This window comes from Schistocerca nitens, chromosome 7, assembly GCF_023898315.1.
Source record: "Schistocerca nitens isolate TAMUIC-IGC-003100 chromosome 7, iqSchNite1.1, whole genome shotgun sequence".
NCBI lineage: Eukaryota > Metazoa > Arthropoda > Insecta > Orthoptera > Acrididae > Schistocerca > Schistocerca nitens.
Genome location: NC_064620.1, coordinates 286,088,901 through 286,115,222, shown reverse-complemented (window position 1 = coordinate 286,115,222; position 26,322 = coordinate 286,088,901). Strand labels below are relative to the sequence as shown.

Genomic DNA, 26,322 nt, shown 5'->3' with positions numbered 1-26,322 from the left:
TAAATAACTCCTCTCACTGTGACAGAAATATTTCTATTTGTATTTGCATACTGGTCCTGTAAATTGTGATTCAGTATACAGTTCATACATATGAGACACTGGTATAACAAGCCAGGTTTGATATCGAAAATACAATTTATACATATTATGATATGATAATTCCGTACATGTTGCGTATTGGTAAATAAGATGATTGAAAAAAGAGTAAGGTCAAGAATATTACATTTTTATGGTATTAAAAAAATTCAGAAACAGAATAGCAGCAGTGGTCAGGCAAGTACTCTGGGGACTGGTCCATGAATACCAGGTGAAACCTTGAAAAAATTGTCAGTTTTCTAAACAGTGTAAATCAAAGAATAAATTTTGTAAGCCCATATAATGCTTAACATCTTTTAAGATGTCTTTTAGGAACATTTTTACATATGCACCACAGCTTTAGGCTCGCACACTTTTTTTTAAAAAAAATTGCATTTTTTATTTATTTGTTGCTGCAAGTGAAATAAACCATGCTAATTATTTATGTACATCATAGACATACATTACTCAAAATAAAAACAAAGTTGAAGGTTTATTTTTCTCCTGTAAGTTCTTTACACTGTTATCTTTGAAGAAAACTATTGAAAAAATGGTGCTGTCATAAATTCTGGTACAAAAATATTTTAAGTACGATTATCAAAAATTTTGGAAATGAATTCAGGTTTTCATAGTTAAATCACAAGAATAGTCTACTTTTTAGTTAAGCATGTTTTAATACAGTTTACAAAATTTACATTCTCTAGCTTTAATAGTTTTTAACTAAAATGTACCAGGACATGAAACAATTTGACTTTCGGCAAATTCAAGTTAAAGTTAAAACTTGTTTTTTCTATTAAAAATGCATGGCACTAATGCATTCCAGGTCTGTATTCATCTTGTTTCCTGTGGTGTTTTTCCTCCCTTCTCTTTTTCACATTTCTTCTTCTTATTCTTACTTCTTTGGTGGCTTCTAACACTGATTTTTCTGTTTTGAAGCATCTCCTTCGGTCAATGGCTATTAGAGCTCTATGTATATTTAGTCTACCAGGCATTCCCATCAGTTTCATAACATTAAGCCTTGACACTGCACAATCACTGAAACACAGAACAGCATCTAGCAGCCCTATTTTCAAAGTATTTAGTCCTACTAGAATAGTTTTTTGGTATCCGTTCCCATATACAATTGTTGAAATATTCAGTTGGATTTTGAGTCCTACCACATAAACATTTCACTAATAATCTTGTGTCACTAAGAGCTCTATATGTAGATTTTATAACTTCCATATGGCAAATGGCAAAGAATGTTTATGGTTGTAGGTCTTACTTTGAGTAACAGCCCTCTGGTAGCCACACCATGAATCACTGCCAGGTGGGCAGATAGCATGACATGGGTTGTCATCTGTGGAGGATTTATGAAAGAAGGTAACCCAAACTGCCTTTTTTATTCCCTCAAGGGCTTGTCCATAATAATACTGCAGCCTTTCTATGTCTTCCTCTGTAAGCCAACCATGTCCACTAATGCACTTACCATCAGCTAATTTCTTTCCCTTCAAATTCCTCTACAAGTTCCTCAATCTTGTACCTAACCTTTTATAGACATGTCCAACACATTCCATTTTTTCAATTTTTGTGTCAGCATAAGAAGGTTTTTATTCAGAAACTTTTTGGTACCATTTTGAGTCTCGGTCTCCTAGGTAAGATGTATTCATCACACCATATTTCTCCACTGACCTGTGAAAAATCTTCACACCACCTCCACTATAACCACTAAAATTAATCAAACACTTATGATTTTCATTTCCACTAGTACAGCCATGACAGTACTTGGCAATACATTCCACATCAATGACTTTGCCACTGTCCAAGGAGGTACCTGTCATTACACCATTTAGGGAACTATGGCCTCTTCTCTGCCAGGATGCATCCATGGCTGCAGACATACATGTATGCTGTCATTCATGTCTAATTTTCTGAACAGCATTTTTCATACTATCATTTGCTACTTCTTCTCAAGTCTGTAGAATAACTTTATTGTACATGTCAAACCTTATACGGGGTGGTAAGTCCATAAGAGCACAGAAAGTTTGTGCACTTCTGTACCCATTGCCTATACACCTCACAGCACAAGCAAGCTTAATATTTGTGTTATATACTCTCTGTTTGGTTACGCCATGAGTATAACCACATTGGTTTAAATCGCAAAAAATACAAACAATTCTTAATTTTGATGCATAGCCTCTTATAGCATGTATCTCCTCAACTACCTTCACACCACTATTGCCACATTCCTTACACTGCAATGCTTTATTTATAAGTCCAGAGAGAGCAGAGAGTTCAACAATAACACGATCTGAATCAGTAGTTGGCATCTCTATGTTATCAGCATTAATACTGTAAAGCGCATTGTTCAAATATTTAAGCTTTAGCTTCGAAGCACTTCGAGTGTTGTATCATGTAGAATTTCAGTATTAGCAGAGTTGATCCCTTTGGTGAACCAATTTCTATAAAATTTACATTGTTTAGCACAGAACTTCTTAATTCTTCCCATTGCTTTCAAGTGGAATAAGAAAATCATGCACACAATTACTTCACTGTAAACAAAATATTCGCACCAAAACAACAGCAAACAATGACTAAATAAAAGATTAGCAACTGCAAAGCTTTCACAGGTTAGCCAACTTAAGGGACTAAAAGGTAATAAAAAGGAAGCAAATGAGAGCGAAACTTTATTTTTAACACAACTGACTCTGTGCCATGCAGACATTGTGGTGTGTTCAGCCACTTTTAAATTCCTCTAATTTTGGTACTTTCTGTGGTCGATTTTCCTGGAAGTAAACTTTTTCTCGTTCAGAACACTACAGAGAATTTTTTAAGACAAAAACTAAAAACTCATTTTTTTACAGTTATTCTTTAGAAGTCCCATTAAACTTACGTAAATTACGTAAATTTGATACCTGTTTCAAATAGGATGGCGTCAGTATAATATAGACCCCTCTACAAACGTCCGTACTCAGTGTATTGACATGTAGGTTATGCTTCTGCCTAGTACCATAAAGGTGAAAATCATTGTTGTGAGTGTACTTTTGCCATAACATTAGGCAAAAGGTTTATCTACACTGCAAGCCAAAGAATCTGTTGCTAGCACAATTGAAACTAGTATGCTAGCACTAAATTGCAATTCCCTACTTATTAACACTGAATGCATAAGATATAACAACTCTCTTTTACAATATAATGTAAGGGAGTCATTGCTTGATGAGCCTTCCTACTCTTCTAATGGGTTCTTTAGCAAAAGTAAATAAAATCTACACATTCTCTTTGTGGAAAGTAGTGATAAACAAGATAAGTTGCTTTGGTATCAAAGTGACCAAAATTGTTGCTATAAACGCCTTTACCTGTTATAAATGATCAATACAGTGTTTGTAAGTAGTTATTTATATTTTTCTCTTGTAATATTCTAATTATGATTATACTATTTGTAATATTTGTATTGACTATTCCCACATCTGAACAACTCACACAAAGGATCCATGGAATGTGTATACTACACATAAAATGAAATAAATTCTACTCTACTGCAGGTGCAGGGACAGGAACAGGTGAGACATGACCCACTCCTTGTGCTATTCTTGGAGAAAGAGCCACACCCATGATTTAACTGCCTGCTGCCTCAGGTCACAGCCACTTAAACTGATTAACCCCAACAGCCATTAAATTTCACAGGGGAAAAGTCAGAGTAAGTGAGATTAAACAGCGAACCAAAAATAATGACTGTAATCAAAAGTAATGCTAATCCATCAGTGTTACATGTTGTGAAAGAACTGTTCAACTAGAAATGTCAAAGTAAAATCAACAATTTCACTGTTATGTACCTTCTGCAATGATGGTTTTGCAAAAAAATACATAATTATATAGATAATTCCTTAAACATAGCTGATAGTAAATTACAATACAAATAATTTGCAAATCAAATGTGGGAGTTAAAATAAAAAATAACCAAAGTACAACAAAACACAATGCAAATATCAGTAAAAAACTGAAAGTCTGTGAAGTAACTCCTTATTGCTTTTCCAACATTGAAAACAATGGGATTTTTCACCAAGTCAGAGTGGCTCAATATTCTGTACTTTCCCTAAATTCAAGAAATGGCATCATGGCAGTGGATATACAAATTTAGCTTTTGCTCTTTAGTATCAAAGCAACAACCTTGGTGCCTGTTTCACAGCTTTACCAACATTAAGATATAAACACATTCTAGTTCTGTGAACAGAAAAACTATTTTCTGACTTCCTCCCAATGCCTGGCCTTACTAACACACTGCTCCATGTTTCCAATGTATCATCACCTGTATATCACCATCATGTTCATGGTTTCACTGCACATTATTCTAATTCTTGTTATTTACTCCTCCCACCTCTAGCCAGTTTCCTACATAACTATTTTTTAATTTATTCTATTATTTAAAATGTCAGTCAAATATTGTCTAGCATAAGCAAACAGGTTCCTTGATCACTGTCTCCAAATATCACTTCAGTTCTTAATTGCCTCTGATGCATCAGCTCATAAGCTTTCTCTTTTATCATTTCACATCTGAATCATTTACATACAATAGGGTCAAAAAAAACCTGTGGCCATTTGGGATGCCCTTTATCTTTGTTCAATATGCACACTTAGATATACTTAGTTTGCGTCCCACACATCTGAACAATATTCTAGGATGGGTTGCACAAGAATTTTTTAAGCGATCTCCTTTGTAGATTGATGTGTTTTCCTATTATCCTAGCAATGAACTACCTGCAGCTGAGCCTATGTGATCACTGAATTTCATATCCCCACAAACTGTTCTGCACAGGTATTTGTATGAGTAGACTGACTTCAATTGTGGCTTGCTGCTATATTAGTCACTGGATACTACTAATCTGTGCAGCCCATTTTTAAATTCTACCGCATTACAGATAAGTGGTTCACAGGCAAAAGTCAGAGGTTAATATTAATATTGTCAACCAGGTTATTAATATACAAAATTAATAGCAAGGGTTCCAATATATTTCCCTGAGGCACACCTGAACCTACTACTTCCGTCAATGACTCGACATCCAAGAAAATGTACTATTTCCTCCCTACCAAGAAATTCTTGAACCAGTTACAAATTTTGTTTGAGACCCTACGTGACAGCACTTCTGTAATTAACACTGGTGTGATACTGAGTCAAATGCTTTTCAGAAATCAAGAAAAGCTGCATCTACATGACTGACCAACCACAGCTTTCACGACATAATGTGAGAATAAAAAAGGAGTTATCTTTCACAAGATCAATGCTGTTGGAAAGCAAGCTGATAGGCATGACTGAGGTCAGCCTGCGAAAATTTTTCTCTTTCGAAAATCTTTGCAGACGCCTCTTTAGTACATTACATTCTGCACAGAAATTAGAGTCATCTTAGATTTAAAAGTCTAGTCAATTGCCGTGCTTCATTTCTGACTGTATCACTATTAGGCATAAGAATAATATGGACATAAACATGACATGATATGTATATTCTTCCGCGTTTGCTATTGTCTCTCTCTAGTTTCGTATTTATTAGGCAGGCAGGATTTAAATGAGATAGCAGCAAATACGAAAGAGTACATGGCAAAATGTTTAGATTCGTATTATTCTTATGGTGAAGAGAAGACTGCATGTGATTCACAATTCAAAAAGTTCCTATTAGCAACCATCTCTTCTCACAGGTAGGAAAAAATTCACAATGTAGAGTTGGCCATATTGACAAACATCCCAAACAGTCTTGCCAGTCGGATTTTCGTAGTACACTGAAATGCTGCTACATTCGAAGATGAATAGTACGGAATTTGTATTTACTTCGTTGGATAACGTATGACAATGCAATGGTCAAAACTCGGGGCGGAGAAGAAGTCTCGTCTTCCACCTTTTTTTTTTTTTTTTTTTATTTACTGACGCAGAGGTTTTGGCGCCAGTATTTATCATTGTGCCTGCAAAACATGCCTGTGTAGCGCTACATATATTCGACGGCTGAAGTTAGTTGTTGCGGCACCTACCAACAATTTTCAGAACTTCGCTTACTTTGCACTCGATTCTAAGCCGCAGGCGGTTTTTTGGATTACAAAAACCAAAAAAAAGGGTGGCTTAGATTCGAGTAAATACGGTATGTATCATTTTGGGTTCTACACTAGGGAATCAAAACTGTGTTTTTAGCTGAAATGAATACAGAGACGTCAACTTTTATCACCGTGCTAGCCAGCACAAACTAAGTACAAATTTAGACCGTATAATTCCACAAACAAAAACAAACTTTGAAACACTTGCTAAAAATAATAGAATGAAGATCTCAAACACACAATGAATCAATTAAAGCAGTGAATCAAACAACATATGAAGATGTCAGCAGGAATATAAAACGATGAGGCTGCAATCAAGTTCAAATGATAATTCAACGACTGTGTGTTTTACTATATATGAGGAGGGGAAGATGTGGAAGTGGGGGGCAGCAGCAGTCTAATAGGTATTTGTGTCCATCGTCTTTAGTATGAAGACAATCCTCTAAGATTTGTGGACTAGAGTCTAGATCATCATACATCTAATTGCAAATATTTATGTCCAAGGCCCATGTTGCTCACTTTACCCTGAGATATTTTGTTCTTCCTACTATTGACCATCTGCAAGTGCTGCACGCAGTAAGCAATATCATCTTTGAGAATAGTTTTATTTCCTCATTCCAGAACAAAGTGTTTAAAATCATGATCCAAGCTAACACTGTGATTTTTATACAATGCTCTCCAGCATCTTGGACTCGTCCTGGATAGGGTTATGCAATGGTGTTCACAACACCACAGAGTTTGGCTTGTTAGTCCCTTTACAGAACATTTTGCATTGAATAGAAATTTGTCTATGGACTTTAGACCTGCATAAGAAAGCAATGAGCCACACTACAGTCAATGGCTGCCTTTACCACCTTGCTGAAAAGGGCAACTTCAGATATGGTCAACTGATTTGGCTCATGTTTGGCAGGTTTCTTGTGTACAATCTAAGAAGAATCTCTGAGACAGACCATTCGCAATTTGTTACAAGGAAACGTGGACAGTTCACAAATCATTTTCAACAGTGAGAGTTTCCAGCAGTATATATATGACAGTTGGAATGTTCTTTACCATTGGTCTGTTATGAACATCGAGCATACTTGCAGTGACATTTTTGTTGTATATCTGCAGAACTAAATATGTTTTGTGAAACTATACAGGAGGGGGCAGGTGTACCTGCAGAGTGCATGTAGGAATTGAACACACGTCCCAAATCACCCAGCACATGCCCTGGCTGCTTGGCCAGCACAGCTTTCCTTGGAGGGTGTTAACCTTATGCATACACAGGTGGCAGTCCCAAAAGTTTCTTTTCTCAATTTCTGGGAAAATGTGTGTTTGTTGACAACACGTGTGATCATGAGAAAGGTTCAATTTTCAATTATCTAACAATACTGTCACTTTTTAGTCAATTGTGTGATGAACTTTAGGAGTAGTTTTCTCAAAAATGGGAGGGTGGGGAGAGGGGCGTTTAGTGTGTGTGTGGGGGGGGGGGGGGGGGGGGGAAGTTGCCAAACACGAGCCATATTGGTTGAGCATGTCTGAGGCCTTACCCTTGTATGCAAATTTAGCAGACAGTTCTACCACAACTGTTCAGTAAGTCAGTAAGTATCAGGAGAGGACTTGCAAAGACTATATAAATGGGATATGGGGTTACTGTAACTGCTGCATCACATATCTCCAGAAAGAACTGACCATTTTATACTTCTTTCTTCCCTTTATACATGTCGTAATCTGTAGTGAATGTCATTATTACACTCTGATTACAATTACTTGTTATTTGATGTTTGTTGCATGGCATTACAGCACTGTTACACTGGGTGTCACTGTAGTCATATTGTAATTAGTCTAATCATGCCTTCACATTTCCTATTGGAGTGATTCATAAGGGATGAAGCATATTCCTAGATTCTTCATTTAATATTGGTTCTTGAAACTTTGGAAGTAGATTTCTCACAATATGTGGCCATATCTCGATGTATCTGCCAATTTTGGTTTTTCAGTATTTTCATGGCACTCTTGTCTGGGTCAAACAAACCTGTGGCCATTTGGGATGCCCTTTATCTTTGTTCAATATGCACACTTAGATATACATAGTTTGCATCCCACACATTTGAACAATATTCTAGGATGGGTTGCACAAGTATTTTTTAAGTGATCTCCTTTGTAGATTGATGTGTTTTCCTATTATCCTAGCAATGAACTACCTGCAGCTGAGCCTATGTGATCACTGAATTTCATATCCCCACAAACTGTTCTGCACAGGTATTTGTATGAGTAGACTGACTTGAATTGTGGCTTGCTGCTATATTAGTCACTGGATACTACTTTTCTTTGTTTTGTGAAGTGTACAATTTTACTCTTTTCTGCCAATCACCATAACTTCAAAAGATCTAACTGAAAATCTGTGCAGCCCATTTTTAAATTCTACCGCATTACAGATAAGTGGTTCACAGGCAAAAGTCAGAGGTTAATATTAATATTGTCAACCAGGTTATTAATATACAAAATTAATAGCAAGGGTTCCAATATATTTCCCTGAGGCACACCTGAACCTACTACTTCCGTCAATGACTCGACATCCAAGAAAATGTACTATTTCCTCCCTACCAAGAAATTCTTGAACCAGTTACAAATTTTGTTTGAGACCCTACGTGACAGCACTTCTGTAATTAACACTGGTGTGATACTGAGTCAAATGCTTTTCAGAAATCAAGAAAAGCTGCATCTACATGACTGACCAACCACAGCTTTCACGACATAATGTGAGAATAAAAAAGGAGTTATCTTTCACAAGATCAATGCTGTTGGAAAGCAAGCTGATAGGCATGACTGAGGTCATCCTGCTTGTATAATTAATTATATTTAAGATCTGAATATGTGCTAGGCTTCTACAACAGATGGGTATTAGAGAGATTGGATGGTCATTTTGTGGGTCACTTCTGCTGCCCTTCTTGTAGACAGGTGAGACCTGTGATTTCTTCCTAACACTAGGCTGTTTTTTGTTCAAGGGATCTACATTATATTATGGTTGAAATGGGAGCTATCTCATCTGCAAATTATGTATAGAATCTGACAAGTATTCCATTGTGTGTTGAAACCGAGTTTAATTTTACTGATATGATATATCTTTGCACTGGTCTGAAATTAAACTGGGGTAGTAATTCTTTATATTCCTTTGTAAAAGAAACTTTGAAAACAGAGTTCACTATTGCTGTTTTTGCTACACTACTTTCAATGTCGGTTCCTTTGACTTCCATGAGTGTCTGGACACTAACTTTTGTGCCAATGAATGCCTTTACACATGACCAAATTGTATTTGAGGGTAGTGGTATATCTTATGAGAAGATTCTGCTACTCTAACCATAAAGAGCTTCATAGCTGCACTTTTTACAGCTAATCACTTTTAAGTAGGCTCTCTATATACACTGACGAGACAAAACACCTGCTTATTAGTGTGCTGAGCCACTTTTGGAATACAATACAGCAGTGATTCTGTGTGGCACAGTTCCCACACATCCTTGGTAGGTTTCCAGAGGTATGTGACACCAGATGTCTACTCACAGGTCATGCAATTCCCATAAATTATGGGCTGGTGGCATGTGGTTGTGGAGCTGGGACCAGATAATTTCTTGGATGTATTCCACCAGACAAGACATCATCTCAAGTTCACTATCATTCTCCTCAAATCAATGTAGTATGACTGTGGCCTTGTGACATGGATAATTAGCCTGCTGGAAGATACCATTGCCATCACGGAGGACATCAAGCATGAAGGAATGATGGTCTGCAGTAATATTCACATAGTCTACAACTGCCACGGTGTATGTGATTCATTTCTCAGGTCCTGTAGGAGATCAGGTGAATGTCCCCATTGACTTGAGTTCGTTGTGCAGAACATGCTTGAAGCAGCCATTCACCTAGGTAACAGTGTACTCGGACACAACCATCAATCCAGTGTAACAAGATACCTGGTTCATCTGACCAGACAACATATTTCCTTACAGACTAATCTTCATGAAACCATACACACTGCAACCATAATTGACAATGTTGCTGGGTCATCAGAGGAACGAGCATGGGTCATTCGCTGTGCAGTCCCATGTTTAACGATGCACTAAACAGTGTGCTTTGAAAAACCTGTGCCTGCACCAGCATTGTACTATGTCATCAAATATGCCAGAGATCACTGCCTATCTTACTGAGCAGGCAAGTCTTTAACTTCCAAATACTGTGATGAGGCAACAGGTGCAGTAGCACATGAAGAGCTGAACAGCTTCCGTGTTTTCAACATGTTCACTCCCAGGTGCTGTGTTATAGCAATTTGCCCTTTGTCAAAGTTTCTTATGTCAGTGGATTTCCTCATTTGCATGGTCCCTATCAGCATTAGAATGATTGCCAATTTATTTCTGCTCTGCTCACATAGTTTTCTTACTCTGTCACATACCCACAATGCCATCAGGTGCAATTCAATCCTGTAGTGGGCAGTAGTCATAATGTTTTTGCTCATCAGTGTATGTAGAGCCTTATGTTTTGTTTTACAACTATTATGCAATAGTTGCTGTTTCTTTAGAACTTTCTTTATAGAGACTATCCTTTGAAAGGCCCCACCTGTCATGAACGGTTCTACTAGGAACATAGCTATCCAGTGCTTAGTAAACAATTCTTTTAAACCTGTGTCATAATTGCTCTACATGCTCCTGCCCAGAGGTAAGTGTTACGATTCCCTCCTTGAGATATGAAACTACTGCTTCTTTATCTAGCTTTAAGTAAAAGCTCTATTCATTTTTAGGAATGTTTTGAACTCCACAACTTTGCATCTGCAGTTGATCACTGGGATTTTAAGTGCCCCATTTTCAGGGAACATTTCTTTGGATCTTAAATTAATACTTGGAGTCTCCTGCAGCTGTCATTACCTGACTGGGATATTTTAGTAGCACCAGAGTCCACAGCAAAATTCACCATCATAAAAAAAAGCATCAATTTAAAAGGGCAGGATTGTCTATAATGTCTATAAGTTTCCGAAGTATTATGAAGTAGTTTCTAAATTAATTTTAAGTATTAATCAAGGGTAACACACAAGAAGGAACTGCTTTTGACAACTCATCATTTCATAAAAGACACAGTTACCTTGTTCTGATCCACCCAATAAAGGTAAAAACCCTCTGCATCAACCCGCAAAGTGACTGGTGTGCCACTTCCAGAATCCTGAAAGCAAACAAAAAATATTTACATAGGTACAAAAATAGTATTTAGTCACATGCAGAACAAATCATCTTATGCACAAGGACCTATAAGTGAGTACAGAATAAGTGGTCTACATGTGACATTTTATATCTGCAACAAACCTAAAATGTTACATACAAAGCATCAATTTGGGTTAATTATATGGGGTAACTTAGCCAAATTTTTACTTACCCATCCTTCCAAAACATGAAGAATAAATGTAGTGAATACAGATTTATGGAGGGAACAGGCGAATAGGGCTTAATTTCTACTTTTTTTCTTCCCTACACTGACAATGTTAGCATACAATAGGCCTACTGAGGATTTTGGTTGTTTGGGGGAAGAGACCAAACAGCGAGGTCATCAGTCTAATACTGAGGAGCCATATGAAAGCACACCTAATATGGCATATTTCAATCAACTTGCAAGCTGAACTGCCCAATCACCAATTGCAGCAACTATGTGAGTTGCTAATAAAGCTGAAAACTACACTGAATGTACAACTATGAAACAAGGTGTGTTTAAACAGAATGATACAACAACACTAACCCAATACTATATTTCCTACAATCCTACATAAATTTAAAAATAGTGAAACAATGTAAAAATGCAGCAAAGTAAGCACTCACCATTTTTTCTAAACTTTTAAGTTGTTAATATACATGTAGTTAGGGACAAAATTTTCAGATTGTTTGGGGCGAAGACTTATCATTCAAACACTACGATAAGAATGCAAAGGAGATATGGACAAGCCTAAAACCTAGACCTTCTCTTACATTAAATATGACAACGGAAAATCCAGGATGGAATGTAACAGTATTATGAGAAGGAAAGTTGCTACTCCCACATAGCAGAGATGCTGAGTCGGAGATAGTCACAACAAAAAGACTCTCACAATTAAAGCTTTCGGCGATTAAGGCGCACGCAAACGCAGCTCATATACACAGCTGCAGTATCAGGCAACTGAAACCACAAATAAAAAGACAGCCACCTGCGGAACAACAAGTCATAGACCAGCTATTATGTAAACACTGTTCAGCCTTCTGCATTGGCATGACTACCAACAAATTATTAATTAGGATGAATGGGCATAGGCCGAGGGTATATACTGACAACTCACAATATCCAGTTGCAGAGCATGTTCTACAACACAACATTCGTGACCTCTGCGTCTGTTTCGCCACAAGCACCACCTGGATTCTTCCTCCCAAGATACCATTTTCTCAGAGCTCTATAGGTGGGAACTAACAATATAACACGTCCTTGGTTCTTGTCACCCACCTGACCTTAATTTACGGTAACTTTTTCTGTTTCAGCTTTTCTTTACTGTATCTAGTCTTTGCTTCACTCCATTTTAGTTTTCTACATCTATTTTTCACTGTCCCCTCCCACCTCTGTTGCATACAATTCACTTAGCTTCTCACTCTTATTAACTCATACACAATGTTTTAGTAGTAATCTCTGTCTTGCATATTACCCTGTCTTCCACCTTTAAGCTCTCAGGTTTTCAAATCTTGCCCAATCCAGTCCCCAACAATCAGTCTTTCCTTCTCATCTCATACGGTAAGTCTCACCTGACCCATGGTTCTGGGTGGCTTTCCCAAAATCTACCACTTTCCCGAAACCTCTCAAGCCCTTTTCCTCTTCTTCCTTCCCCTTCAACCCTTCTGCCTGAAGAAAGAGCCACTGGCTCCGAAAGCTTGCCAATCACAACAGTCTTTTATAGGTGTGTTCTGCTGCCACGGTGAGTAGATTTTTTATCTATCCAATTAAATAATTTTGTCAATAATTGATTCCTTTCCTTCCAGTTGGAGTAAGTGCGTGTCTTGTATGTTTTGGACCACTGTCTGCTGGGCACATTTAATGAAAGGTCTGTAGGGCACTTTGTGCACTACAGCAGACGCATAAGTTATTCCACCAATTGCATCTTATTTGTTCCAGTGCCTTTACGAGTGCATCGAGCTATGCACCAAAGAATAGAAATTTATCTGGATATCTAAACCTACAGTCACTGTCTGGGTACAACTGCTTGAGTTTGGTGCTCCTCTAAAAACTCATAAAAGGCTTCTTTAAAAATAAAATCTGGTGTGCAAGATGTCTCACACTTTGTAAATTCAAAAAAAGCCTTTGCCTCATTATTAACAACAAAAGATACTTGTGCCAACACTGTGTTACAACATTCTGGTCCACCACACTTGAGTTCCGCAAACTGCTCCTTTGTTCTAATCAAAAACGTTCTTAGTGCTCTTCTGTAGTTTACAACATATATATGCTCTGCTATTGGTTGGCCAAGAAGATTCTGTTGACGGTTGCCCAAGAAGATTAAAGGGCAGAGACTAGGAATTAACTAGCCATTATAGGCATATTGCACCAAGAGGAACTTATTCCTTGGTCCGTCAAGTATCTGCCACTACAGCCTTTAAGACAGTCAAAGTTTTGAGAGCTCTTCCTCTGAGATGCTTCAGATATGGCACCTAAGTGAACTTCTCATATGTAGCCCAGGAACTTTACTGAATCCTTAAAATTAAGAGCAATTTTCGCCCAACAGAAGATACTAAAAATGTGATGTACACAGTTAAAATTTGTATATACATTTACCAAGAGAAAGACTGAAGCCTGTGAGCAGTTGTCCAGGAGTCGTCTCAAGACAGGACTTAGGCAAGGCAGAGAACAAAGAAAAACCACAGACAGACAGCACTGGACAAGGCTCCTGACTGGGGACACTATGCTTTTGATGGCTATTGCAAAACCACCCTGAGAGGATCACATTATAATAATTAGACAATCCCAGAAGGCTCATTCATATAGTTGTCGGATAACAGCCACTGAATACAGGAAAACTATGCAAAATGACTATCTACTGAGGTGATACCACCATAAATGAAAATCCTTGATAGACGACAGTTACCAAGAAGTTTGAAAACCTCATTGTCATCGACAATGGTCAACCTGTTTGATTGTTAGTTGGCTCAGGGACTTCTTTTTTCTCTAATGTTGAATTCTTATCACTGTCAGCAGAAGACAAGATTTTTTGATATGAAAGCAATAGCGCTGGAGGTCGCAAGTGTGAAATACATTCAGTTGACAAGAACAGGAACTGCAAGAATAACTATCAATGACAGAACACAGTCCTTTGAATATGTCGCTTCAATAGAATGTAATCATGTTATTCTTGGATGGTTTCTTGCATAAATCACAAGCAGTAAAAGACTGTGTAAAATCAGAGGTCCAGATTTATGAAGCTATTCCAACAGGCACACATATCAAACACTGCTCTGGATGGTTGTTTACCACTGAAAATGTTATCCTGCTGTCATCGATGAGACAAGTTCCAGGTATCAATCTAGATGCTCAGTTAAACTTTGAAGCTTTTGGTAAATACAAAAAAACTACTCAGGCTCACAAAAGATAGGGACACCCAAATTCAGTCCAGGAAGGGCAGCTTAGTGCCACTGAGGAAGAATCGTGTTCTGCTACAACTACAGACAATGCAGGACAAGACACTATTACTGAAATGCCAATAGAATCTGACCTGACCGAGGAACAATATCTGCCAGTGTTACCCATTCTGCATCAATTTTCAGATGTTTCGAATTCTGAAGAAGTGAAAAGACACACGATATGACCCATGGTACAACACTGTATCAATATTGGGGATCAGCCACCAATTAGCCAGTGTTCATATCAGATGTGGCAAGCTGAACGACAGGTAACCCAGGAGGAAGAAGTGAAGATGTTGCAAGATCATTGGCGGGGGCAGTTATACCAACTGCTGCACACTGATGGCACACTAGACTGCTTGTTTTAAGGAGAAAAGTGTGTCTCAACTATGGACATGCAGACAAGCTATTGACAAATCAAGGTTGATGAGGCTGGCAGAAAAAAGATGGCCTCTGTGCGTTAAAAGTCATGCTACTTGGACTATACAACGCTCCAGCCACCTTCAAGTGCATGATGGACAATTTGCTTTGATATTACAAATGGATGACATATCTTTGCTAACTGGATACTACTGTCAATTTTCCAGACATTTCCATTACATCTAGGCCACATGACAACCATGCTGAAGAGTGTTCAGACTGCAGACATCTGCCTGATTGCCAAAGTCTCCTGAGCACATTCATATTGTAAGTCATTTTCTTTGGATTTGCACATACTACCAGCAATTTGTAAAGCACTTTTCTACCAAGGAATGTCCCTTGCAATGACTGCTGCAGGGAGGGATACACTACAACTGAGAAAGATTTTTCTTGTAGTTTTTTGGGCCATCAACAAGTTTCAGTCATCTTTATTTGGCAAACCATTTATTGTTGTGAAGGACCACTATTCTCTACACTGTCTGATTAGCCTGAAGGATCTGTCAGGTCGACTGGCAAGATGGACACTTAAGACTTCAGAAGAATGACGTCACAGCAGATGGAAACATAAGGATGTCAACTGACTTTCAATGAATCCTTAGATGGAACAGTGCAGTATGGAAGAAATCAGTATTATCACTTGCTGCTACACAGAGGTAAGATCCAGCATTGCTGAAAACCACAGAAGCCTTGGGGGAGGAGGAAGGAACTGACCAAAGGAGAGTTCCAATTAATAAATGGAACATTATGTAAGAGGAACCATGATTCAATGAGGTGAAAATGGTTGCTAGTCATCCCAGCACATCTAAGGTCAGCTATCCTGAAATTATTCCATAATACTCCAACATCTGGCCACCTGGGATTTGTGACGACTCTACACAGGTATCACTGACCAAGTCTCTACTTACCTGTTACAAGCTATGTGAGCCACTATAAGGAGTGCCAGTGGTGGAAGCACATCCCAAAATTACCTTCAGGACATCTGACACCAAACAGACGCAGGTGAGCCATTCCACTGGATAAGAATCAACTTCTTGGGGAGAATCCTGAAGCCAATAAACCACAATTGATTTATAGTAAACTGCACATACTACATCACCCACTATACTGTCACCAAAGCTGTGCCAACTACCCCAACTTTGGAAATTGCTAGGTTTCTGGTACAAGAAATCATCCTGAAGCACGAAGAACCCTGTATGATGATCTATGATGGCTGGAAAAGTTTTTCCGTTGAGTCTAGTATCAGAAGTAATTTCACAATGTGATAACTCTCACAGGATGACAACTGCCTACCATCCACAAACGAATGACCTCATAGAAAGCTTTAAAAAGATGTTGGCAGGTATACTCTTATATGTTGATGTTAAAGTGAGAAACTGGGATACAATAGTACCCACCATGACATTCACATGTAACACAGCAAAGCAAGACACTACAGCCTGCACACCAATCTTCTGCTAAATGATCACGAGGACGATACGGCAATGGGTACACGGTTCCCATTTCTATCAGATGATACTCAGGATGACTACATGAAAGACCAGGACCAAATGTGCATGTCTTTAGACACCCGAGAGAACTGAGTTCTACTGGTGTGGGCAAAATAGACTTTTGCTGGCCAATAAATACACACAATCTGGAAATACTTTTAATCAATATCAGGCATCCCAAATAAGAGTTAAATGAGAATGCGATGATTTCTGGCTTTTGTTTAACTCTTGAGGACTGAAAAACCATGAAATTTTTAGACTACTATTTTTTTCAGTCTCTTGCTTATAACTCAAAAACATAACATCCTACAGAAAATTCTCAAGACACCAAAATGAAAGCAAATAAAATTTTGTGGAGAATACATACTTAAAAACTGAAATTTGTTTAACCATTCAGCTAAAATTGATAATTGAAGATCAGTAATTTTTATCAACTTGGTGGAAAAGTGAGTTATGTTCATGATCCAATGCATGTAACTCAAAAATGGCTACTAAAATGTTATAATTTACTAACTCATTTGCAAAGATATAAATAAAAATGTGAAAATATTCGAAATACATGCTACGACTTTTTTGTGAAGTCAAATTACTTTTGAACCCCATATCATCCACATTCATCCAAATATTCAAATTTAGGGGCAAATTAGTTAGGTACCTAACTACTTACCTACCTGGGTATTTAGCTCTATATATACATATTAATCAATTACCGTGTCAGTCCAAGATGATAATAAACAGGTTTAAAAATGGAAAAAAACATATCAAACGAAAGATTTTATTAATGGAAAAATATTTCAGTTACAGAATAAAACTGATGTGGGATAAACTTTATACAAATATTCTTTTACCAATTATTGTTCTGTATTTATATTCATTTACAATTTATCTTTTGCTATTTTTTCTGTATTCTGGGGGACATGGTCCTGGGAACGAAATGTCGTTTCCTCCTTGGTGATGTCAATCTCACTGTCAAACTTTTTTGAATTAAGGAAGATGTCCTCTTCTGTTTGAGAGTTAAGTCACGAAAGCCCCTTGCAATCACTGCATGTAGCAGGCATATTATGGACACTTTCCTACAGGAACAGGCTGCATGGTATATCTTCTTGCATACACAAGATATTGTGTTGAGCAGTTACTGGAGCACTGGTGGTTGCGATGAGGATGATACTGTTTTTTGTGGTCTTGCATTCTAGTTTCAGTTTATCCAGTTGATTGTTCCTCCAGACCTGAGCCTGCTGGAGACCCTGACAGAGTGCTGGCTAGCAGCAGCTTCAGTAGGAGGCAAACATGCCAAACTGAAAGTTTTCTTTTTCCATTAACCTCTCAGCAACAGCTGCAGACAAATTTCATTAAACTACATATGTGCCTCAGTGAACTTAACAGGAGTGACCTTGTGATCCATTATGTCTGATGTGGATGTGACATATTGGACTTTTGTGTTCTTTTGAAATATGTTTATAAATTTGATTTTTTCCCTGTTGGAAAATGTAGTGGTGGTGTCACTGCCACTGAAGGCAGAAGAAGAAGAAGAAACATGTTTTTGGCTTCTTCTGAGAGCTTAGAACTGATGGTGGAGTAAATTAATGTCTCTCAGTTGCCTTTTCCAGGCTTCAAAGCACGGTATTCAAGAGGATTCTCCATGCTCACTACCATCAGCCACATCGTCAGTCAGAAGGACCAACAAATCCTTATCTTTCCCACCAATGAAGACGTTGAGTTACCTTTTTCAACATTTCTATGGCTGTCCCAACAATCAAGAGGTCTGTGTCCTCAATAGCCTGCTTGACTTGATACCATTCATCATACTATTTTTCTGTCAACTTTGAGACAAGGTGTTTCTTATTAAGCTCATTTAGTAAGATACATTATTTTGTTGTAATTGGTGACATTGTCTTATAAAATACAGGAGAAGCAGATGACCTAGTTCTCTTTGGGCACATTCAGTAGATTTTTATGCTTTTCTCAGCTCCCTCTTCAGGGTATCCAACAACCACTGTGGTAGAATTAGACCTAAAATGTTTTTTGATGTAGTTCACATACTTTTCAAGGATGATGGAAAACAATTCATCAATTTTTCATGCAACTTGGTGTAAGAGTAACTCACCATCATTGACGAAGTCTGCACTGTTGTGATTTTAACACGGAGTGGGCTGAACAGTTTAAATAGGTCCGTTTTCTTGCCTTGCTCATTATTCCATCATCGGCGAAAAGAATTAATTGATATGGGAGTAATTCAAAGGCGAAGTATGACTCAAGCTGTTGTGGTGACTTCATATGGAAAAGGATTCAATGGAAAATTTTATCAGGACTGACAGGGGCTGGATCACTATTCATCTTGACTGTACACTTCATACCTCGTAGGGACACTACTCAGTTCTTCCCCAGGAATGGCACTTTCTTAAGGTTTTTTTTTTTTTTTTGCCCCCTTTGACATTTTCCATGCCTTTGTCCCCAGAATTTCTCCACATCAGTTTTGTCCCTCTTCAGCCACGAACCTGTGACATCAATACGTTGTTTTGATGAGTTTACAGAACACCACAGAATTCTACAATTTGGTGTGTAACATCACTGCTGTTGACGTTCCAGCAGTCCACCAAGCCGCAGTTCCACGTGTAATCTCCCATTCTCGTGACAAGCCCCACATGAGGATATAACCATCATGGGAACCTGTTCAATAGTCACATCTGACCGTAAGCCTAATCTGTGTTTTTTGGTTCGTCTGATGACAACAAAGTACATGTCTTTGGAAGGAGTGAGTTTTTTATCACGTTCCTCCAAGTAAATTTCGCTAGAATTGGCATAGTTAAAATGGCCACTTGTGTAAAAGTAAGGTATAACATTCTTTATGCTTGATAGTTGCAGCTCCCAATCCCCAGTTCTCTCAGCTTCAATGAACAGTTGAAGTGCTGAAACCATATGAAAATATTGACGAATGTGGATGATTTGGATTCAAAAGTAATTTGACTTCATGGAAAAATCTTAACAGGAATTAAGAACTACAAATATTACTTCCACAGTATCTTTGCAAAAGAGTGAGTGAATTTAAAATTTAGGAACCCTTTTTAAACAGAACTGAATGATCTACAACATTCATCCGGATGATACTTCTCATTTGTAGTAGCTTTTTTTGAGTCAAAGGCGTTGGAACATGAGCATCACCCACTTTTCCAGCAAGCTGGTAAAAATTGTCAACCTTTGATGATTGTTTGTGGCTAAAACAATTTTAATTTTTAAGTGTGCCATTCTACACAAAATTTTATACTCTTTCATTTCAATGTCTTGGGAATTTTCTGTAGGATGTATCTTTTTGAGTCATAAGCAAGAAACTGAAAAAAAGTTAAAAATTTTGTGGTTTTTCGACTGTCAAAGTTTTAGCGCAAGCCAGAAATCATTGCAAACTCATTTAACTCTTACTTGGAATGCCTAACTTTGATTAAAATTATTTTCAGCTTGTTTATATTTATTGGTCAGTGCAGTCTTCTTACAGGTTAATTGCCTAATATAGAACACCAAGCACTGGCCAGTGAGATACAGCCAAAGAGACTTCATACAGATTTTTACCCCTGTGCAGAATATGAGACTATCGGGAAAAGTATTAAAATGCTACTTCCGATTGTATCATATCCTTCATCGATTGTCAGATGTTACATACAAACTGAGTATTACGAACTTTCACCAATCAGTCTAAAGCACCGAAACATTGTCCATGTCCTCAGTATGAAGTCTTACTAAAGTCATGACGTAGAGACCAAAGAGGGGGGGCTTTTTGTTCAATGGAACTGTAGGCTCACTCAATTATTGTAAATCTTTGATGGGAGGGGCTACCTCACCATAGTCTAGAGGATGAAAAAACGACCCAAATGTGAGGATCTTCCAGCACTGACAAACAGAAGACCACTGATAAGCTCTAGATCTACAAAGCTGTAGTCAGCTCCTCCTGAAATGGTGAATCACTGTTTCTCCAGGAGATGGAATAATGCAGACTTCCAATTTGCAGTGCTAGCTGGCATGCTATGGGTCGCCCATTCAAATCAAATCACCAGCAAATGCTGTAGTTGTTATTTTATTTCTAGAAGGTCCTCAAAGTTTCTTGCATTTATAGCAGTTGCAAGTTCTTGACAATGTAATGTTTGTTTAAATACTAGCATTCTTCATTCAGAAAACTCCTTTGTTCTGCTTGTACGTTGGTGTCCATAATAAAAACACTTTTTGTGGTTAGTGTTGTAATTCACTGACACCTCTGCTTTCAGACTTCGAATTAATTTCTGGGTATGATGACAATACATCCCTATGAAGTATCATCTATGCAAAAAAGTGGCTATTGTATCACTGCCTCAGGGGTTTTTAGATTGTCGGGTGTAGAATGGTGCGTGCAGAAAGTGCACTAAAGGTGTCTGGTGAGTTTTCTTGTTTCTAAAATGTATGCTAAGCAGCTGTTGATGATCCATTCTGTCATGCCTATTTAACTGGTAAGTGTTACATTGCAACAATTACCTCAGCTGGTATGACCCTTTCAGGATTTCAGGAGGGGATTATGACTGCTTCTCTCGAAGAGCCTGTGTATTGCCCTCATACCAGATTATGTTAACAAGCATGAGGAAGGAGTTCTCCAACTCAAATATTCAAATATCACATCATCTCCTTATACAGTTCAGCCTTGGTGTCATATTGCAAGTGACAGGTAATGCATACTATACACTGATGAGCCAAACATTATGAACACCTGCTTTTAACTTCTTTGTCTGTCTCTCAAATGAAATACATCACTGATTCTGCATATCAGAGATCTGACAGTTTGTTGGTAGGTTTGTGGAAGTATGTGCCATTAAATGTCTATACAAAGTCACAGGTCACGCAATTCATTTAAATAACAGGCCACTGAGTTGTGCACGTGATGATGATGCCCGATAGTGACCCAGACAGTTTCCATAGGATTTACATGAGGCAAATTTGGTTGCCAAGACATCAGGGTAAATTCACTATAAAGCTCCTCAAACCACTGCAACACAGTTCTGGCTCCAAGACATGGAAAATTACACTGCTAAAATATATCGCCATCAGGGAAGACATGAAGCAGGTAGTTTGTAGATGTCAGCATGTCTTCGATTACTACCACAAGTCCCTGGCAAGTGCAGGAGATTGTTTCCCATAGCATAATACTGCTCTGTGAAGATGATTTACCCAAAGAGCTGACACATTTCCTTTGATCGATGATCAAAGCCCATTGGTCTCGTGCCTACTGCAATTGTAATTGCCGCGGAGCTTCATGTTCAACAATGTACAATACATGGTCTGCTCTGAAACAGTTGTGTGTGCACCCACATTGTGCAGAGATGCCATACATCATCATCTATCCTACTTTACAGATCAGACACACCTCCAAACCCCACATTGTGTGGAGAGTTGTGGACAACATCCGCCATTTAGCATGTAGTGGTAGTTTCACTATCCTTCTACCGTTTTCTGTAGATGCTCACGACAGTAGCACACGAACATTCGACCAGTTTCGCCATTTTTGAGATACTCATTCACAGGCTCTGCGTAGTAATAACCTACCCTTTGCCAAAACCGCTATCTCAATGGATTTCCCCATTTGCAGATATCATCTTCTCTAGGGTGGTCCCCCGTCCATGTCTCCTGCACTTAACACACTTTTGTTACCATGTCATATGCCTGTAATGCCACTAGGTGGCATCCAATGTTGTGGTGAGCTGTGGCTAAGGTTTTGGCTTATCAGTGTAGCTTGGAGGCGAGGGGGGGGGGGGGGGGAGAGGGGGAGAGGAGAGAGAGAGAGAGAGAGACAGAAGAAAAAAAGGAAGACAGGGGAAAAAAAAGGAAGAAAGTGGTAGTTGTACTCTTAAGCACTGGTGGTACTGAAAATCTATGTCCTCTTGGCTAACTGCCATCTGCATTGGAATGTGGGATCTTCATTGGCATTAAATGTAATTTCTTTGAAGCACTTCGACATTTTTCCTATGTGGCCACTGCAACACTTGTCTCACCTTATCCACTGATCCTCCTTATTGACTCCCATACCTTTACTGGTGCGTGGTGTGAAAAGGGTAATACATATAAAATTCTTTTCATTTCTGTTTCTCTCTTTCCTTTTTTCCCCCTCTCTTTGATAGTGAACTGCACTCTTCCTGAGGTAATATGAAAAGCTGCAAGATTGTCAGCAGACAAATTATGCTGAACCTTCTCCAGCACTCCTTGACTGTTCCTGATCACGTCTTTGGTATGACATTAGCACCCCTGTTAATAATGGTAGTTACATGTCACATATGTTGTATTTATGTTGGAATACAACCCGGTTGCTGTAAAGGGGCATGCTGGCTTTATTTAACCATTCACTTGGCCTTGTGATAGATGCTGACAGACCCAAATGGAAAATGGCCACCTGAGTGCAAACTCTCTACCATTTCTTAATGGACAGTATCAGTTAATGGATGACATCAAACTGACAAGTCAAAGTCTGTGGATGATATGTTTACAGTGCTGAAATATTTTCCATGTACTGAGGTGGCACATATCATTCAACAACATGAATCATCCATTACTCTACATCTGCGTACACAGAGCCCCATTGCACATGATGCACGAAAGGGAGGGAAGTTTGCAAATGACATCCTCAAGGGGGCTCATTGTATTAATGTTCCTGAAATGGCAGATACAGGGAGAACACAGTTATTCTTGATTTTGTGTAAATCAGAACAGCTATGACTTGATGGTGTGTGGTGAGCTGTAATGCTTTGTTATTTATGGTTGTCTTTGCAGCTTGGTAGCAAACCTCTGCTGGAACTGGTGTAGTAGTTACAGAATTAATAACATGGGCAGTATTGCACATACATTTACATGTTGTCTGCTGCCTGTGTTTTCATGGCAGCAGTGACTTTGACTTTCTTCTCTCACAGTTGACACACATTAAGTTGAGACAATGTGACAATGCAGAGCATTATTATTATTATTTCTTTCTTTTCTCAGACGTTATGTCTGGTCAAAAATGGAAAGTGACGCGGACCTTGATCAAGCGCGACTTCCTTTTAACTGTACGGTATATGTTATATTGCATTTAGGAACTTTCGGGTAATTGAACATGTATCAATAATTACAGATTTCTGTAGTTGTATATATAAGTTTGGATGTAGCTGTATTGCATTGATGTACTGGTGGATATTGTGTGGTATGACTCCTGTAGTTGATAGTATAATTGGTATAATGTCAACTTTATTCTGATGCCACATGTCCTTGACTTCCTCAGCCAGTTGGATGTATTTTTCAATTTTTTCTCCTGTTTTCTTTTGTATATTCATTGTATTTGGTATGGATATTTCGATTAGTTGTGTTAATTTCTTCTTTTTATTGGTGAGTATGATGTCAGGTTTGTTATATGGTGTTGTTTTATCTGTTATAATGGTTCTGTTCCCGTATAATTTGTATTCATCATTCTCCAGTACATTTTGTGGTGCATACTTGTATGTGGGAACGTGTTGTTTTATAAGTTTATGTTGTAAGGCAAGCTGTTGATGTATTATTTTTGCTACATTGTCATGTCTTCTGGGGTATTCTGTATTTGCTAATATTGTACATCCGCTTGTGATGTGATCTACTGTTTCTATTTGTTGTTTGCAAAGTCTGCATTTATCTGTTGTGGTATTGGGATCTTTAATAATATGCTTGCTGTAATATCTGGTGTTTATTGTTTGATCCTGTATTGCAATCATGAATCCTTCCGTCTCACTGTATATATTGCCTTTTCTTACCATGTGTTGGATGCGTCTTGATCGATGTGTGGCTGTGTTAGATGATACGGGTGCTTGCCATGTAGTGTTTTCTTTTTCCAATTTACTTTCTTCGTATCTGTTGATGTTATGTGGTCTAAAGGGTTGTAGAAGTGGTTATGAAATTGCAGTGGTGTAGCCGATGTATTTATATGAGTGATTGCTTTGTGTATTTTGCTAGTTTCTGCTCGTTCTAGAAAGAATTTTCTTAAATTGTCTACCTGTCCATAATGTAGGTTTTTTATATCGATAAATCCCCTTCCTCCTTCCTTTCTGCTGAATGTGAATCTTTCTATTGCTGAATGTATGTGATGTATTCTATATTTGTGGCATTGTGATCGTGTAAGTGTATTGAGTGCTTCTAGGTCTGTGTTACTCCGTTTCACTACTCCAAATGAGTAGGTCAATATTGGTATAGCATAAGTATTTATAGCTTTTGTCTTGTTTCTTGCTGTCAATTCTGTTTTCAGTATTTTTGTTAGTCTTTGTCTATATTTTTCTTTTAGTTCTTCTTTAATATTTGTATTATCTATTCCTATTTTTTGTCTGTATCCTAGATATTTATAGGCATCTGTTTTTTCCATCGCTTCTATGCAGTCGCTCTGGTTATCCAATATGTAATCTTCTTGTTTAGTGTGTTTTCCCTTGACAATGCTATTTTTCTTACATTTGTCTGTTCCAAAAGCCATATTTATATCATTGCTGAATACTTCTGTTATCTTTAGTAATTGGTTGAGTTGTTGATTTGTTGCTGCCAGTAGTTTTAGATCATCCATGTGTAGCAAATGTGTGATTTTGTGTGGGTATGTTCCAGTAATATTGTATCCATAATTTGTATTATTTAGCATGTTGGATAGTGGGTTCAGAGCAAGGCAGAACCAGAAAGGACTTAATGAGTCTCCTTGGTATATTCGATGCTTAATCTGTATTGGCTGTGATGTGATATTATTTGAATTTGTTAGGATATGAAGTGTGGTTTTCCAATTTTTCATTACTATGTTTAGGAACTGTATCAATTTAGGATCTACTTTGTATATTTCCAATATTTGTAGTAACCATGAGTGGGGTACACTATCAAAAGCTTTTTGGTAATCAATGTATGCGTAGTGTAGCGACCTTTGTTTAGTTTTAGCTTGATATGTCACCTCTGCATCTATTATCAGTTGCTCTTTACATCCTCGTGCTCCTTTGCAACAGCCTTTTTGTTCTTCATTTATAATTTTGTTCTGTGTTGTATGTGTCATTAATTTCTGTGTAATGACTGAAGTTAATATTTTGTATATTGTTGGTAGGCATGTTATGGGGCGATATTTAGCTGGGTTTGCTGTGCCTGCTTGATCTTTAGGTTTCAGATAAGTTATTCCATGTGTAAGTGTATCAGGGAATGTGTATGGGTCTGCAATGTAGGTCTGCAATGTAACTGTTAAATAATTTAGTTAGATGTGAATGTGTTGAGATGAACTTCTTTAGCCAGAAATTTGCTATTTTATCTTTTCCAGGGGCTTTCCAATTGTGAGTAGAATTAATTGCTTGGGTGACTTCATGTTGCAAAATTATCACTTCGGGCATTTGTGGTATCATCTTGTATGTGTCTGTTTCTGCTTGTATCCACTGTGCATGCCTGTTATGTTGTACCGGGTTTGACCATATGTTGCTCCAGAAGTGTTCCATGTCTGTTATGTTTGGTGGGTTGTCTATTTTAATGTGTGTGTTATCTATTGTCTGGTAAAATTCCTTTTGGTTTGTGTTGAATGTTTGGTTTTGTTTCCTTCTATTTTCACTTTTTTTTTGTATCTCCTAAGTCGTTTGGCCAATGCTTGTAATTTCTGCTTCTTTTCATCTAATTGCTCTATCGCTTCTTGTTGT

At 37.9% G+C, this 26,322-nt stretch overlaps 1 protein-coding gene across 1 annotated transcript in view; it reads right to left on the bottom strand.

Moving 5' to 3' along the window:
• The window catches only part of LOC126194771 (1-phosphatidylinositol 4,5-bisphosphate phosphodiesterase classes I and II), a 435,021-nt gene that overhangs the window by 317,425 nt on the left and 91,274 nt on the right, over positions 1–26,322 (bottom strand). Inside the window, exon 3 of the mRNA XM_049933060.1 lies at positions 11,236–11,313. Coding sequence (XP_049789017.1) covers positions 11,236–11,313 — 78 coding nt within the window. The remainder of the gene's footprint in view (positions 1–11,235; positions 11,314–26,322) is intronic.